Here is a 15,378-nt window from a genome sequence, read left to right as displayed (position 1 = left end):
CATATATATCAGCTCACTCCTGCAAGAAATAATGAAACAACTCTTGACATTAACAAAAAGAATTCAATTTAGACACAGACAGTAGGTTCCATAGAGCATGTATTTTTCTTCACCTCCCAAGTACCAAGCTCTACAATAAAGGAGTTCTGATTAGTGGTTCTGTGGAGACCACCAGGCTCAGTAGTAATTCAGACATGTATCTTGGATGAGCAAAAAGGAAGGGAAACTATGAAAAAGAAAAATCAGCTTCTGTGTCAAAGTTTTAAAGTTCTCAAAGTACAGTACCATCACATCTCATAACATGGCTATGCACACTTAAAAGCTACATTTTAGTGAAGTTTTATCCAAACTAGTGTTCTCCATTCCTCTACCATTAATTATGCCAGACACTTCTGAACTGGTCTGGACATGCTTTCTGGCCCTGTTTTTCCACACAAGCTGTGGCAATGAATTGCAGCTGAGGACTGTGAGCAGCATCCTTGGCACTGGAGAGAAACACCCACACACAGATCCCCAAAAGAAAAACATCATAGTCTCAGACAACAGCAGTGCAATGCCAGTCCTAGAATTTGCCACAAAGAGCAAGGACTTCTCCCACAACTGACATGACAGCTACTGGAGGGATCTCTGTGCAAAATTACATCCTGGCTTGTGAGAAATGTGAAAAATAGTGATGATCCCCTCCATATAAAAATAATTGCTCTATACCAGTACAGAGTAACTGGCACACACATCTAAGCATCTATCTGCTAGCCTAATTATTCCATTCAAGGCAATCCTGAGTATGAATATATTGCATGTGTTTTAATAAATGTATAAACTCAAATAAGTACCCTAAAAACTATTGTTTCAACACTGATGCCTTTACTGCACGTCAGGTAACTCAGCATCATGTATTCAAGGAGACAAGAAAACCTCCTTTTATTTACTTCTCATTACGTCATACCAATTTAATCTTGCCCTGAAAATTGCTGGATAATGGAAACTAAAAGAAGCTTGATTATCAAGAGCTCGATTATCCATTATTATTATTATTCATTCCTATGCGTAAGCAGCCAACTGTAGCACTAAGCTTAAAAGCATCAGGACTTGCTACTAAGACCAACAAGGGTAAGGGGTTTGGGAATCTGAAAGCAGTAAACAAATGGTCTTCGAGTGAAACAAAAATTTTCAAGTATTTAAAGAACAAAGATGTTGCCACAATCTTTTTTCTTAATTATACTGGTTCTCTAGCATTCCTGCTGTCACTTTTTCAATTTGGCTCCCTACAACCACATCCTGGACTTAGGCTAGTATTACCTCAGGAAGCATACACCATAAACGACACATACAATCAGGATTACTCTCTCAGAAAAATCTTTCCCCAGAAATACTCTGAAACTCTAGAAAACAGTGATATACTAAATACCTTAGGAATTAATGTTAATTAGAATGTGCTTCCTAGAACTCTTCAGAAAAAAAAGCCTAAAAAAATGGGTCTGCATAAAAATGAATAAATAAATTAATCACTCAGGGAACTTGGGACCTCATTCTATGGTTTTAGAATAGATGTTTAATACTTTCGTCATCTTGGCTATTCAAAAAACATAGCAAGAAAGAACAAACAGCGAAGATACCATGACATGCAATTCCCTACATAAGCATGAGGAAAACCCAACAAGCTTGAAGGCCCTAACTTTACAGTAAAAAAATAAACACATCTTAGTAAGTAATTTTCTCTGGAAATACCCCAATTAAAAGCAACAATAAGTTTATGTCACAAAATGAGAAAAATCAACATAAAATTATTTATTTTTAATTTCTTTTAAAGGCCAAGAGAATGATATATTTGGTTACCAACAGTTCTGCTGATCAATCTGAACAGTCTTGTTAGACTTGTGCACAGTATCAAGATTTATATCTTGCTTCAGATGAGAAATTAAGATGTAGAGCAAGGACTTTTGTTTGATCGGAGTTCAGTTCAATACTGTGTTTAAGTATAAACATATTAAGTTAACAATCAGAAGAAGTAAACTTAAAAAACAGTTAAGAGGCAATTTCTTCTCCTCAGATGGAGGTGACTGAAGGCTGCCATTTACAAAATTCAAATCACACATTTAAAGATTATGTCTTAACTGTAACTTAAAAGTAGTCCGTATATTTTTAAAAATAATTCCATTTTACATGGCAATAGTGACCTACCTTTTGGAAGGATCTTTTTGAAGGCATAAAGAGATTAGTTTTCTAAAGGATTTGCCATACTTTTTCATCATCTCCTTGTCCTCTACACCTGTCTCTAAAGTGGGAGGGTCATTTTGAAGCGTTAGCATTAACACCTAAAATAAACCCAAAAATGAGGTGTGAGCAAAAGCAATCTGAAATGTAGAAATTAGAAGAGAAAAAATACTACACAGAATACATCTATTTAGATACCCTAAGTTGCTATTGAAAATGAAGTAGTACTAACTACTAGCAGCATTAATAATACAGCTAACAGCATTAAGTAATACAAAGTGACTGTTACTTTCATAGGAGGGTATTTGTGATAAGGTGCTGCTCCTGTTGCTAACTCAATGGCTGTTATCCCAAAACTCCACATATCGGCCTTGAAGTCATAACCTCGCACCTGAAACAGAATCAGAAGGGAAAACCAAGGTGGTAATGTCTCAAGTTCCAAAATTAAAAGACAAAATGTTTTAAATTTTTTATTGGCATTAGAAATACCTGCTCCATTACTTCCGGTGCCATCCAACAGGGAGTACCAACAAATGTTTTTCTTACTTTGTTACGAGTAACATCACCTCCAGTTGCTAAAAATGCACTAACACCAAAATCTGGGAAAGAGGAGGAAAGTTGAAATCTGTTAAACTACCAATAACAAAGCAAAAGTTTTACATTTTAGAAATTAAGTCAGCTCCTAAGGGTATACTTATAGAAATTCTCCATTGTAGAGCTGACCTTTGCTGCACAACAAACTGTTCATGAAACCCTATGGAATAGATGGTATAGTTTTATCAAGGAAATCCTCACAAAAACATCCTCGAGTTTAACCTCTCAGTATGTGCCTTCCTGAATAAGGTTGCAAAGGACTCCAGTACATCTGTCACTTAAGGTTTTCAAATATGCACTTTGTGCCAAGGTTTATATCTGCTGTTGTTCAAACATAAGGAGCTTCTTCTGCATAGCAACTAAATATGAACATGATTTGAACAAGAGGGAATATCGTATGTAATTTAAATTCTTACAGGAATTTTACAAATCAAAGATAATCAGCAAAGTCATCAATAATATGTATTTAATAGTAGATCAGGACATGAATAGCTTTTTCCAAATTCTAAAATAGAAGGGGGGAAAAAAAAAAGCTCAGTGTTCTGGTAACTCATTACTACATCAGCAACGGCTGTAGGGGAGAGGTAGGTGTGTAAGTGGAAGAAAGAGCAGGTTCCCAATGTATGCAGAAATACTGTCAATTTTTAATGGAGCTATATGTATTTGCAACTGTACTATTTACAATCCAGTTATACTGATATAGAGTAGTTTACTATAGACTTCAATTTATTTCCTACTGCTTTCCTATTGTTACCTGATTTTAAGGCTGAAAAAAAAAGCCCTCCAGTAACTACAGAAAAACGTAGTTTTATCATTATTTGACACTGGCATATTAAAGCCCTTAAAATACATGTTTACATGGTACTTTGAAAGCATCATTTATACAAAAATTACAAGTTCTGTCTATAGTCATTTTTATTAGCGAGGGCTTTCAGTGCTCTGTCACCGACTATAGACTGTGGAAGGCCTGGCACTGTGCTGAGGGAACAGGCAGATATCACCACCTGCTCCCTCTGTTTTCCAGATAATCTGATACCATTTTGAGAGATGGGATATGAGCCTTGCTCTTAGGAGGCCAAATAATCTTATTCTTACAGACTACAGCTCAAGAAGCACATTAAGGCACTCAGAGGACGCTGAAGATGCTAAACTGCATCCAACAGACAGCACTGCCAGACAAATGGCAGATATGCCAAAAATAATTCCCAGCGAGATATATCTCATGCATCTCAGTGACTAGTTAACTTATAGTCAAAGTCCTTATGAAGGGCAGTACACACAGATTGTTGGATCCCCAAGAACTATTACAACTACTTGCAGAAAAAAAAATGAAATCAACAGAAATATCAGTTTCTACTATTTGCAAGCTGTTTAAAGTTCATGGGTGGATCACATGGAAACACTAAGAGGACATCAGAAAGTTCCCTTACATATTTGATGGGACACAGAAATACTGAATAATTTCTGAGTCAAGTATCATTAATCAAGAATCCTGAAATCTGAAACTGGGTAACTTGTGGCTACAGCACCCCAAAAGGAATAGTTAAAAGCCAACAGAAAAACTTCTGCCCTTGATATCAGTTGGTCCAGCTTGCAATTACCTTTTTCTTTTATTTATCCATTACTCTACCACCACCATTACCTGCTATTTGAACAGAGCCATCCTCACCCAGAAGAATGTTGCCAGCCTTCAAATCTCTACAATGTACAAACAGGGGTTAGCATGAAAGTGTATACTGCACATTTTATGCAAACAAATAAATATTGTACACTTGAATAGTTTCAAAAGACAGCATATTCAGATTTAAACCAGAAAAAGGAAGCTGAAGTGCAAAATGTAACTGAATAACATTAAAACAGAGTGCAGAACTCAAACTCACAAATTTTCAGGTATAAAAAGACCAGAATTCAGCTTTAGCATAAAATGAGCAGAATTCAGGGATAGTTTTTAAGAAAATAGGTATTTAGGTCCAAAGTCTGTTTTACCACCTTTTACAAACATATTCTCACAAACTGAAAACTTCCAGAGCTTTAAACGAAGAAGTAATGCTTTTTCACATCCAAGTGCACCACTAATAAAGAAGAAAGTTGAAAAAAAATTCTCCTCTTTGATCTCTTCAGAGAAGAGACCTATCTTCAAGAAAGGTAAATGCACTGTACATTTCTACCCAATTAAGCTGTTAAAGCTCAGGAATCGCAGCCATATTTTGCTATAGGGTATAGTGATGAAATGCTACTTGGCACTGAATGTGTTCAAAATTTAGTATGTGCTTAAAACTTAACAATATCCATTTAACACACTCTTCACATGTAATGATCAGAAGAAAACTTTGTGGTTGTTTTGGTTTGGTTTTTTTTTTTTTATAGAAACATGCACCCCATTCTTAATGCACATTTTAATACTGTCATACAGAATCTATCATAACAAGACTTGAGAAAATTAATCTTTCCAAGTTTTATTGAATTTACATTACTACTGAAAGGTAACATAACCTGTTTCCTCATACAATACAAGATACATATATATATAAGCATATAAAAAATAATGTACTGAAACAACAGAACAAGATCCCTGAATAATTCTGAAAACATCTCCAACTAACAAATGCCACTTGACACAGTATTCCGTGAACTGTACCACAGCATTCACCCATAATGTACATAGGAAGTTGAAGGCACAGTTTTCAACAGGACTTCTGCCCAGTTTAAAAAAGGAGAAATCTCAGATGTATCATACAGATCTCTCTTTTCATCTTAAGGTACTTTAAGAATAGACAAGGGGAATTCACAAATCTGACCTCAAAGAGTCCTGTTATCCTTAAAATCTCATGAATGTGCCCTTCACAGCAATATCATCTTAAAAGAATACTGTGAATTAAGACCTGAGGCAGATCTTTGGAATTCCAGACCAGAAGTCAAAATAACTGTACTTTATTTATCCATTTATCTCAATTTTCTCTCTGCAAAAGGAGGAAACAGCTCTTGCTTTACATCAGTGACAGTTCGTTTATGAGATATAAGAAGTACACATAAAAAACAGTTACTGTGCTACATCTGTACCACCTCCATTCTGAGAGTCCTATCTGCAGCAAACCTGGTTTTAGGATAAAAGAAACAGAGCTTGAAACAGCTTGAAACAGAGAATCCACTGCAGGCACATTCCTTAGAAGAAAAATTCACCTCCATAAAATTAATAGGAAGGTCAGAACACACTTCCAACAATGAAACAGTGGGAACAACCTCAGGGTTCCTACAGTAGATATGTACAGACCACCCCAAGGGATCTGCACAATTTACATAGAGGAAGTCAGTGGAGAGAGAATATACAGAAGACAGCAATCATTAGATGCATATACACTAAGATGCAGTTCCACAGTACCAAGCCCAGCTTCACGTGTGGTCATAAAAAAAGGTCTGTAGAGTTGTGATAGATATTTACTGACTACCGGGAAAAAAAAAATCATTTGGCATTTTGACAGGAGTCCCCAAGCACCCAAGATTACAGGTTTACTGTGCAACACAATAACCAAGTCACAAAACATATCCCATAAACTAGAATCAGATTAGGTAGCTGGAGCACCAGCAGGAACAGGACTACAGACCACAGTTCTGGCATGCTTATCACAGCACAAACCTATCCAAACTAGAAAAGAGAGATAGGATAAAGACCCAGGCAAATAGTAAATATTAGTGACAAACTGCAACCAAGATTACAGCATCTGCTCAAGCACTTGATAATTCCTGATTACACTTACTGTATGGGAAAGAAGCAATACAACTTGTTTAGCCAAGCCACTGCAGCTGACCAGAATCAACAAGCTACAGTCAGTTTTGAAAATGCTTTTCACTATGTATATGCTCCTACCTGTGAATTTGCCCATTCCTGTGTAGATAGTCTAAGCCCTCCAAAACTTCTTTAAGAATTGTTGCTATTATGGGTTCTTCAAGCACACCATTTTTGTGCTCTCCTCTGTTGACAATATACTTTATTATATCAAGCATTGAGCCTGTATTACAGATCCAGGAAAGAAAAAGAGCATATACAAAGCATTATCACATCAGATTCTTTAGAAAGCTGTATTTCTTCATCCTTTCTACGCTACTGCAATTTAAATCTTTGCATGTATGTGTAAATGCTTCATGTAACTAGCTCTTAGAATAAAGCACACCACTAACCCATCCAAACGAGATACAGAGCACTGCTTTTTGTCAAAAATACTGAAACACTTAATGATCCATTAGAAAGATCTGCTAACAGCTTGCCAAGCAACCACTTATTAAAAATTCAGGAGTACCCCATATTTGAACAGATATGTACTGCAAAGATCTTGGTTTATTATCCAGTTTAGATTACGGTTCATGTGTTCACGATGTAAACACGCAGCTGCAGGTTTGGAAGGAGACAAATGCAAACAAATGATAATATTCCCAGTGACACACAGTTTGACATTGAACTTCAGTTATTATACATTTCAAGGCATTTAATGGAAGCATTTTGTTTTTATCCAGGCATTATTCAACAGCTCACAGTACATTTCTGTCATGAATCACTAGTTTCTCTCATGCTCTGGGCTCGCTATTGCTTGAACTGACCAATTCAACCAAATGCAACACAAGTGTTACAAGCACTTCCCATCCTTGTTTTCCAGCATCATAGTGAAGCAGCCTGCTGCCATCAAGACTAATCTTGAACAACATCGTGTAACAACCAGGACCATCACACCTTATTTTGGAGCCTCTCTTTTCTAAACTACAAGCACATTAAGTTCAGCCCCCTTTTTCCCTCTTCCAGAACTAAATAAGAATTTTATACCATTAACCATCATCATAAAAAAATGCAATGAGTGTTTGGTTAGCTTAAGCAATAAAAAGGATGCAATACGTGTAATACTTGGCCCAGGATGAATCTTGCTTGAATAAGGAATGAGTAATACTCATTATGAAACCAGAAATATATGCATTTTTATAAAAATACAGGGGATCCTAGAGAAACTCCATAAAAGATCAGATTGCCAGAATTGACTTAATTCTAATCAGTTTTCCCTATACAGCCTTAATAGAGAATTTTGATATACTGATTCTGAATGAAAATTTAATTCTGTTTATGTAACTACTGTATTTCAGTAATTCTTAGCCTGTCCTATGAATACAGATATACAAACTTTGTAAAGTTGCACATTCCTGCTTAACATGCCTACATCTCGAGGTTCATCCTATGTAGTGTCTACCCCTTCTCATTAGTTAGTTTAGATCAATGAACTCAAAGGTAATACATTAGGGAAAAAATCCTACAATTGCCTTGCATCTAAACAAGTAAAACCAGTAACTTACCCCCGCTTAATAGCTTCATAACCAGCCAAAGTTCATCCTTCACCACAAAAGATGTGTAATAGGTCACCACATTAGGGTGATTGCACTGACTCATTGCTTGAATTTCTTTCTGTAAGAAATACAAAGCCCAACACAACAGAGCCAGCTATCAGTTTTGCTAATATAAAGTTTAACTTCCAAAGTGAAATACTATAATAGAACTAAAGTATGTACAGAGTATGCACCAAGGCATTAAAACATTTTAATTTACCTAAAGATCTGCATGCAAGAAAAAGCATTATTGCTAAGAACACAAGGGAAGTTTGGCCAGGAGATTCAGGCATAGCTACACCACTTTTCTTCTGAGAACAGCAAAGAAATTACTGACTGTTAAAGTCTCAAATTCACAGTAAGCAATGAAGAATGAGTAGTGTCCAAGAGCTGACAGTGTGGGTACAGACTGGACAACAAAATGCAAGGCAAGATCAAAATCTACTGCATTTTCTGTTGAAAGGGGATATGAAAAGTACCATGGGAACAGGTAGGAAAGGAGGAAGGAAGCTATCGGACGAAGGACACAGCACCTGTGGCTCAGCTACTGTGAGATGGACAGGTGGACACAGAGCCACGCAATCAAACAGAAGTGGAGAAAAAGCAGTATTACAGACCAAAAGTCATAGGAAACAATTGACTAGAGGAACACACAGTCACCAACAGATGCACAACGTGGCACTACCAAGTAACACCATCTATGACATGCCACAGCTGTACACATTAAGAATGACTGCCTTGTATCTGTTAATTCAAGCAGAGTCCTTTTTGTATTCACTCTTTCACATAATTGCTCTGCAACACCTTTCCAGCCACCCTCATTCTTCTGCCAATCCTTTACATAGAAGCATGAGGCCTCTTCTGTACCAGAGGGTTTGGCCTCAGACCAACTTAAGCTGCCACAACCATACTTCTCCCTGAAGAAGAGGCCCAATCCATCCCCGGTGCTAGAGGACATGCTCCTGGAGGGTGAGCCAGTGCAGAAGCCAATCCAGGTAAAAACAACTCTTCCTCCTCTCCTCCCTTCCTGAAAAGCAACTGCTTTGAGATGGACTGTGTTTCTCTCTGACTCAACAGCACTTGGGCAAGTTAGGCACCAAGCAGATCCCGCTTAGGTTAATTAAAGCTGCCACAAATGCCATTTTCAACTTTCAACCTCATTTTAGCAATGATTTGAACGAGGTTTTTTGTTATTTGCAATGCACTGAAAATCACAGCTGATTTCTAATAAAAAGTTAATTATATGTATTAAAGACTGGGATTTAATCTCATGGTGCTTGTTGGTATTGAAGTCAGGCTGTAGTCTGACACACATTTCAGCTTGTTCTGTTGTCCAAAGTTGTCCTCCTCAGACAACTTCTGAACCCTGAACTACAGAAAGAAGAATGCCTGGATAATAAGTCAATGAGCCTGAATATTAAGAGCAATTTTCGAGACAGGTCCCCTTCATCCCCCAGAAGACAGTAGGTGGAAAACAGAAGACAGACATGTGGGGCACATTTCCCTATCCCAGAAGACACGTCATCTTAAACATAAGACAAATTACCATCTCAGGTTCTTAATTCAGCCTCCCATTCCAAACCTTAACTGTAACTCTCCCACTCCTGGTTACTATTTAATTTCTTACACTGTTTTATTATTTTCCTATGCTGGTAATACAACAGTGACTCAAAAAGTCCACCTGACACCACTGGGCAAAAATGCACCTCATCTATTTTTCTCAGACATTAATAATGCAGAAATATAACTAATTGACTGAGATAAGATTCACTATCTTTAACTGTAAAGTGCTTTGAATATTTTACCTCCCTGCATCAACTCATGGACAACAACTGAGCTACCACAGTAACCATGGCCAAAGGCACCTTGTGTCTCAGCTTTCATGACTTTTTTTTCCAAAGAGTCTTTGCAAAACAAAAATAAACAAACAGAAAGTATCTCATGAGAGATAAGGGATGAAATTTTAGTCAGGAAAGAATTAATTTCAGACTTGCAGTTCTAGAAAGCTCCTATCACAAATAGAAGAGTAAGCCTCCACAGACTTCTGTTATTTGGCTGTGGCCCGTGATATGCACAGATGAGAGAGAAAAGCATTCACTTAAAATACACTTCCAGGGAAACAGCTTGCAGCGGAACATCCAGGAGAACATGCTGGAGCCTTCTTCACATTCATGTCACCATAGACATTCAACAGCAGCAAAGTAACAGCAATGTAAGTCTCTTCCTCATCCCTCTCTTCTCCCTGGCTTGCACAAGCACAGGCATCTGTGTGCTGCACCAGGAAAAATGCTCAAGTTAAAAGCTAACCTCTTCCAGCCAGGTTATTCCTGATCCAGTTTCACTGAGCAGCTGCATAAAAATGTCTTTCAGCCTAAGGGCAGGTGGGTGACACAGTTAATAAGCAACTGCGAGACAGCTCCTTTCCATGCTCAGCCGCAGCACCCAGGCCGGGCCCAGCTCCCGGTGACCAGGCAGGTGCCACCGCCCTGCGGGTGCGTCCCCAAGGCCTCCTCCACCTGGGTACGGCCCCTCACGGGCCAAGGGCTCCTCCAGAGATCCTGCCGCCAAGGGCAACCCAGAGCAGAAACACAAACAGCCCAGAAAATCTGTTCAATCAAACAGCCATTCTACAGAACATTCTTTAGATTGTAGTCTTGAGTTTTTGATTGTTTTAGAACACTGGAGGTAAAGGAACGGGGAAGATACCCAGTCAGGACAGTACTAAGGACTGGACTTTTTCCTTGGCTCAAGGGGTTAAGTTACACTTAGGTTACAATAGTGAGAACACAGGACATTGCAGGAAACAGAGTATCGAATTTCAGGAGTTTGGCAGTTTGTGTAACCTCAGTAATATTTAAACTCCCTCCCACACCGCCTTTCTATTTTAATTGACACTGGCCCAAATCCTAGGTCTGCTTACATGGGCACCAGGCTTGATGCATTTCCACTTCTCTGAAGGCCACACAGCTGAGAATTTAAGAAGGGCGCCTGTGCACAGTATTCATAAGCACTCAGCACCAGCCTTTTAAAAACCAACATGTTCAGAGCGTTTCAGAACATCCCTGTGCCAATAAAAACTGTTTCATCAGAAAAATAAGTGATTAAAAACTGATTAGACTCAAAATTTTTAGACTCAAATTCTGCCAAAAATGCAAGAACATTCTAAGTACTATCAACTGAAATAAAAATGTTGGTACAGTTGTAACAAGAGTTTTGAAGGTCAATTACGCCTTTTTCCAGAAAAAGTCTCTATTTTTCAAAATTTTAAAGTTTCTCTAATAGAACTGAGTCGTAAGTATACTGAGCCTCACAGAAAAAAGTTAATTATGTATGTATAATGCATGCACATATGTGTACGCGCTTCTTTAGGTCTCCTAATCAGGAACCAGGAAAACCAGATTTCATGTTCAGATCAAAACAGGTCAACAAAAGGAACAAAAAATCTGAGCACAGAAAAGCAGAAATTGACTTATGCTAAAAAATAAAAAAGATGATATGGACAGTTGTCTTTGTACCAAAAGAAAGCAATATAGGACCAAAAATTCAAGACCTACTGCCTCATTTGACAGACAGTGGAGACATGTCAACAGTAAAGACACTCAAGCACTTGGGAAGGTAACTTTTTACAAGCTGGTAATTAACCGCAATCATTTCTCCAGACCGCATGAATTTCTCTTGCAGATTTTTGGCAGTTTTGTCTGGCTTTGCTTGTTCGCTTGTAACATTTTAATTCTTAATTCCCAGTATTAGACCAAATTCTAACCAAAAAGATCCAATTTTGACCATTTTATGTTACAATTATTAGTATTTATCTTTTTATAGAAATGTTCTTTGGGGACTGTAGCTGTTAATACATCATGCACCATCTCACCTTGGGCTGTTCTCTTTTAAAGACAGTTCAGAATTTATCTTTTGAGTTTTCAGTTGACAGAATCCTCACTACCTCAGAAGTAACTTCCACTATCACAGTCCTCGTAAAAAGCACAACAATGTCACATACAAGCTGTCACATAAACTGAAGGTGAATGCCATCAATCACCAGGGGAAGAGCATTTTGGGTCCTCCACTGTAAAAAAGCCATTTTATCTGAAGAAACTGGACGGACCATACCCTCTGTATCAAATTCAAGATAGCTTTTGCACTGGCAATTCCCTGCTGAGGAGATCATTTCCTTCAGAGGCAGGAATTTCTGCATTAGAAAAAGCCCACAGTCTCTAGGCAGTAGTATAACCTGTGGAACAGAAGAAAGTGTTCTCACTTTTAGAATGGTTTTGTGTTCTTCAAATCTTGTTATGCTGCCTATATATAAACACGCATTAGTCTCATAAGCACCTAACTAGGAGCATTAGAAAGCAATAGGTTTTGGGGTTTAACAGTTCTTTGTGACTTTGTCTGGATTGCCATAACCAGTGCAGAGGAAAAACTCCTGCGGTTCCTTTACAAATGGCCTCTTACAGGTCCCTTTCTTCTCTGATCAGTGGCCCAAACAAGTAACATTCTTCAAACATTCTTGTTATGGCCTATCGGATGAATGTGTGTTATTAGCTTTAACAAAAGTTTCCTTGTGTGGATGGCAGTGTAGCCATTCCTCCTTTTCTCCTTAAAAGTTATCATTACAAAATGATCCAACATGTTTTGGTGCTTCAGATATTTTAAGGAGACCTACTAAATTTTACCTTCATATTTTTAATCAGTGTTTAACCAAAGGAAAATGTATCTTTCCTCAGTATTAAAAAAAGACAGACAACCAGACAGTAATTTCTTATAAATTGAGCTTCCAGAAAACAAGAGTTTAGGATCTTCCCACAGTTATCCCAAGTTGATTATCCCAAGATTCAAGTTTGCACATCTCATTTTTTTGACCTTAGAAAATATACATTAGAAAATTGTATCTTTAGGGAACAGTGTAAGTCTTTCAGATCATTTCCAAATCCTTCTGTCACATCCTACATAAAATTCTAACCTCACTCTTGGACCAAGCAAAAAACAAAGTCAAAGTAGAAGGTAAGTTTCCATGTAACATACTGCCCCCTGATTTACTTACAAGTAATTCATCCATACTGGTTTGGCATTTTTCTAAGTTGATCCTCTTTATTGCTACACGTTCTTGCCTGGGTTTGCACAGTGCTGCCTGGACAACTGCTGTAGCACCGCTACCTGAAAAAGGGCAGAAAAGGAACAGTCTTAATGTAATAGGAGCTAAACCAGCGACCAGTGTAAGAAGGCCATACTGACAAAGAACTTCAAATCTGCTGCTTATCCTTTTTCAGTGCTTTCCCCACATGCATATCTTTCCACTAGCAAGACACCTTCCACACCAGTCAGATGGAAAAGAAAAACCTGAAAGGTTCTTTTCCATACTCCATAAAAAATTCCAAAGTCAACAACTTACTTATCAAGACATAACCACCACCTCAACGCATTTCATAGTTTGGGAACCATTACACTTCTGTCTTTGGATACACCTGTTTTAATCAAGAACATGACCTGCATGATTGATACAATTTAAAGTGTTACACGGAGAGGTGGGTACTGTGCTTTATCCAATATTATTTCTTTCTGTTCTTTCAGGTCAGTCCCTGTTTAACCAGGCTTTTTGTTCCCCTATCCAATGAACAGAAAAAAATCAGTAAACTGTACGTGCCAAATCTTCTACAGTTCCACCAGTGTTCCTGCTCATTCATCACGGCTAGAGTAACACCCTACAAAGAGCATGCTGATTTTTGTGAAGAGCACAAGTATCACACCACCAGTGAGAAGATGCAGGTTAGTGAATGGCCCAGCAGAGAAAGTCGCTCATGCTTACTTGGCATGCAAATCACATATGGCCACACAAATACACTGATAACAAAGCCCATGGGAACTGAACAAATTTGGGGTAAAGGAATAGAATAATTTTCTCTAGTACGCTTTATTTGTGAACCACAGGAGTAAAAGGTATTGTTGCTTCTTTTATCAAGCACCCACTGGCATTGCCCCAGTCAGTATTGCCTCACTAAATTAATGAAATGATTGCAAGTAATATCCAGAAGAAGTTTAGCTCAAGTTGCACATCTTGCTGCCATGTCAAATACAGCAATGTGCGCTTCCTCAAATAATTGCATTGTGCTCATGCATGCAGAAATCTAAAAGCTCCCAACAGGCTTCTACCTGTAATTCTAAATATTTCAATATAAATTATGGACTTCTAGTAAGTCATTTGAGCAACATGTTATATTGGCCCGCTTATAACCTATGTTCTATTTATTTGGCACATCTTAGATGAATACAAATTGTGAACAAAAAGCCTTTTATTGTCAAGCTCTACAAACATGGATTCAGTTACCAGCTGACTTAAGAACAATTGAGAGCTTTCCCCTCAGCACATCTGAAAACAGCACCAACAATACCTCATGACTGAAAGTTATTGCACATGTTTTAATTGCTATTTGCTTAGCTATTTTCATGTATTGTTGGTTCACATGATGTTTTCACTCAAATCACAAAGCTTTTTAACTGTGCATGAATTTCATGTCTAAATTCTGAGCTCATCTTTAAAAAAAAAAGTCTCTCAAAAAAAAAAATCTCAACAGGACTAACTAGTCATGTTTCTGCAGGATGTGGTCACAGACAAATATTGACATGTCCTGTTCTGTCTGCTTACAGAACAAAGCCTTTAAAAATTCCAATAATGTAGGTAATAAAAGACTTAAGAGATTTTAAAAACTAAATTAGACATCCCAAGGAAGAAACCGCTGAGTCAGCACAATTCAGCTAAGGTAAGACTCATCTACATCACTTTAATGAATTCATCATTCAGTAGACATCAAGACACAAATCCTCTCATTACTTTTGACTACACAGACGTACATTGAAACAAGAGAAATAATATTTTTAGCTATTAAGTCTACAGGAAAAAAAAACAAGATCTTTCTTATGTATCTTTTTCATCTATGCCAGTAGTTTTATCTACTTGTAGAAAACAACCAAGATCCTTGCTTTCAAAATAGATTTGTATACAAAGGTCACAAAAAAGACAAACAGAACAAGCACACAGAGAAATTATTCACCCAATGCCAGGATAAAATCTTGACTGCTTCCTCAAGTTATATGACAGCAAGTAACACTTCAAAACATTTTGGAAAAATTAAATTACAAAAAAAAAAGTACATTTTTCTGTGTTTTCTTCTCAGACAGAGATGACTTACAATGGCATGTTCTTCACCACAT

At 37.6% G+C, this 15,378-nt stretch overlaps 1 protein-coding gene across 1 annotated transcript in view; it reads right to left on the bottom strand.

Moving 5' to 3' along the window:
• Window positions 1-15,378, bottom strand: part of STK39 (serine/threonine kinase 39) — a gene marked incomplete at its 3' end in the record, with an annotated part of 86,615 nt that overhangs the window by 54,017 nt on the left and 17,220 nt on the right. Inside the window, exons 2-8 of the mRNA XM_082285416.1 lie at window positions 13,214-13,322; window positions 8,140-8,248; window positions 6,674-6,815; window positions 4,451-4,506; window positions 2,704-2,813; window positions 2,504-2,605; window positions 2,182-2,315 (exon numbers count right to left, since the gene is read on the bottom strand). Coding sequence (XP_082141542.1) covers window positions 2,182-2,315; window positions 2,504-2,605; window positions 2,704-2,813; window positions 4,451-4,506; window positions 6,674-6,815; window positions 8,140-8,248; window positions 13,214-13,322 — 762 coding nt within the window. The remainder of the gene's footprint in view (window positions 1-2,181; window positions 2,316-2,503; window positions 2,606-2,703; window positions 2,814-4,450; window positions 4,507-6,673; window positions 6,816-8,139; window positions 8,249-13,213; window positions 13,323-15,378) is intronic.

The sequence above is a fragment of the Coloeus monedula genome (genome assembly GCF_965178545.1).
Source record: "Coloeus monedula genome assembly, chromosome: 7".
In the NCBI taxonomy this organism is placed as follows: Eukaryota; Metazoa; Chordata; class Aves; order Passeriformes; family Corvidae; genus Coloeus; species Coloeus monedula.
This window is presented reverse-complemented; position numbering and strand designations above follow the sequence as displayed.